This window comes from Musca vetustissima, unplaced genomic scaffold, assembly GCF_032173495.1.
Source record: "Musca vetustissima isolate MV318-11 ecotype Yass unplaced genomic scaffold, APGP_CSIRO_Mvet_v1 utg2113, whole genome shotgun sequence".
Classification (NCBI taxonomy): Eukaryota; Metazoa; Arthropoda; class Insecta; order Diptera; family Muscidae; genus Musca; species Musca vetustissima.
Genome location: NW_026882469.1, coordinates 333550 through 336283, shown reverse-complemented (window position 1 = coordinate 336283; position 2734 = coordinate 333550). Strand labels below are relative to the sequence as shown.

General features: G+C 30.1%; 1 protein-coding gene across 1 annotated transcript; it reads left to right on the top strand.

Moving 5' to 3' along the window:
- Positions 1-256: 256 nt before the first annotated feature.
- Positions 257-1393, top strand: LOC133328912 (probable serine hydrolase). The gene is made up of 2 exons (XM_061537421.1): positions 257-351; positions 417-1393. Exons 1-2 carry the CDS (start codon positions 265-267, stop codon positions 1368-1370), a joined length of 1041 nt encoding a protein of 346 aa, XP_061393405.1. The 5' UTR covers positions 257-264; the 3' UTR covers positions 1371-1393.
- The last annotated feature ends 1341 nt before the right edge of the window (positions 1394-2734 follow it).

Below are 2734 nucleotides of genomic sequence, written 5' to 3'. Positions count from 1 at the left end.
AAATCAATATTTCCATTGATTGGTTAAATATATTTTCTTCACTGGCCTAATTTATTTCCGTTCGTTCGTTTTTAATTGGTTTGTTTGGAATCCAAACAAATATTCTTTCTTGATTTCACATTATTATCGCCATTCAAAAATCATATCAGGTATTTTGCTAATCTTTTAAGTGGACAGTTGATAATTTTTCTAAACACCTAAAATAAGTACCCCCTTTCTTACTGCCAATGCACTCATTCTATTATTTAAATTACAGTAAGCAGCATGGAACCAAATAGTGGGGACGGATCAACAAAAAGTATAAGGTATAGACATGCTGGCGATTTAACTGGAGAACCACATACCAGAGAGGTAAATAAATGTTTCTTTCTTTTTTTGGTTTATAAAATACTAAAATATTTCTTTAATTTTTTCAGTTCGCTGAAGTCACAATCCCGGTGCCTTGGGGCCATTTGGCTGGCAAATGGTATGGCCCACAAGATGTTCAACCCATATTGGGTTTACATGGCTGGCAAGATAATGCTGGTACATTTGATTTGCTCGTTCCCCTACTGCCACCAGATGTTGCCTTTCTTTCAGTCGATTTGCCCGGTCATGGATTATCATCTCGTCTGCCGGATGGTTGTTATTACAATACCATTGACAATCTGTATGTGATACGTGTGATCATGAAACAATACAAATGGGAAAAACTATCGCTGATTGGCCATTCAATGTCTTCGATAATTGGTTTTGTATTTGCTGCCGTTTTCCCCGATAAAGTTGATATGTTTATTGGCATTGATGCTCTGAAACCCCATCAAAGACCATTCCCAAGCGTCATTCGCACAATGGAAACACGTATGGATGAGTTTTTACGTGAAGATGAACGTAATCGTAATAAAAGTGAACCACCCAGCTATACTTACAATGAACTAATCGAACGTATCTACGTTGGAACATTCCATTCGGTCAACAAAGATCTCTGCAAACATATGTTGGCTCGCAATATACAAAAATCCGAAAAATATCCTGACAAATATTTCTTTACACGTGACAGACGTTTGAAGTTCTATAATTATGCTGTTGGTTCTCAAGAGTTGTGTGTGGAAATGGCCAGACGTATAACGTGTCCATATCTTTTCATAAAAGCTCGCAATTCGTCATATTTTGAAGATAAAAAATATTACGACGAAGTTATGGATGTACTGAAGACAAAACCGAATTTTGAATATTTTGAAGGTGAAGGTACCCATCATTTGCACATGAATAATCCGGAGGGAATTATTGGACCCATTGTTGATTTTATTAATCGTTTTGGACCGGTGGCACGAGCAAAGCAGGCAAAGGCCGCTAAACAAGCACAAGCCGATAAAGAAAGTAAACTTTAGAATGTATGGCTACTTTGATAAAGAGGCTAAGAAGAAAAATTGCAAGTCATAAGAAGCGTGATAAATATTAACGAACATACTTAAACAAAAATGTTTCAGGGAAAAATATATATAGAACACAAATTACTATTTGTTTTATAATCTGTGTATGTATGCATGTATTAATTATTTTATAGTCAAGTGCCTTAGTATACTTTAATTGTTAGTTGTTAATTTGTTTGTATTAGAAAAGTGCACAAAATTAATAAGTGATCATTTGTTTTTAAATAATAAAAATAACAGAAATCCTGCAGGTTTTAGAAAATAAATTAAAAAAGGCTTTATTATAACGTTTTAAAATGTGTAAATTGTGCAGTTGAATTTTTGATTTATACAAAAATACATGTGAAAAAGATTTCACAATGTTTCAACAGGTACGTGTTTCCCCAAGAAATTGTAAAAATTTTTGCCTCAGGAGATTGTACAATTTTTTACCATTCCACATTAAATATAAACTTGGTCATGCTTTATTAATGTCTGTTTTTCTATATGGAATGGTGGTTTATTCTGGCACTGCCCAAATAAATCCAACAGTCTACTTTATGTTCCATTTTTGGATATAAAGTAACTACACCTTTTTCAAATGTTATTCAAAACATTTCAATTGCAATTCGAGAATTTCATTTGTAATTCGAAAATTCAATTTGCAATTCATAACATTTCAGTTGTAATTCGAGTATTTAATCTACAATTCACAACAATTCATTTGTAATTTTAAACTTTTCATATGTAATTCAAATAATTCCATCGGAATTTTTAAGAATTTCATTTGTAATTTGTAAATTTTTATTTGAAATTCGTAGAGTTTCATTTGAAATTCAATGAATTCAATTTGAAATTCATAAAATTTCACTTGTAAATCATAATGTTTCAGTTGTAATTCGTAAAAATTCATTTGAAATTCTTAACATTTTATTTCAAATTCGAATAAAATAAATGAATTGAACAATAAGTGGGGTAGATTTTTTTTATGTAGTGAAAAAAAATATTAAAAAAATAACATGCACACATATATATATATATATATATATATACATATATATATATACGTGAAAAATTTACTTTGAATATATTACATTAATATGTACATACATTTTTACCCACCTTAATGTGTTACACATTTTTTGGGTGTTTCCAATAACATTTTTCCAATTTAAAATGAAATGTTATTAATTTCAAATCAAATATTACGAATTTTAAATGAAATTATTTGAAAGTTGAATGGAATTTTATAAATTTCAAATGGAATTTTAGTAATTTCAAATGGAGTTTTAAGAATTTCCAATGGAATTTTATGAATTTCAAATGGAACTACATGAATTTCA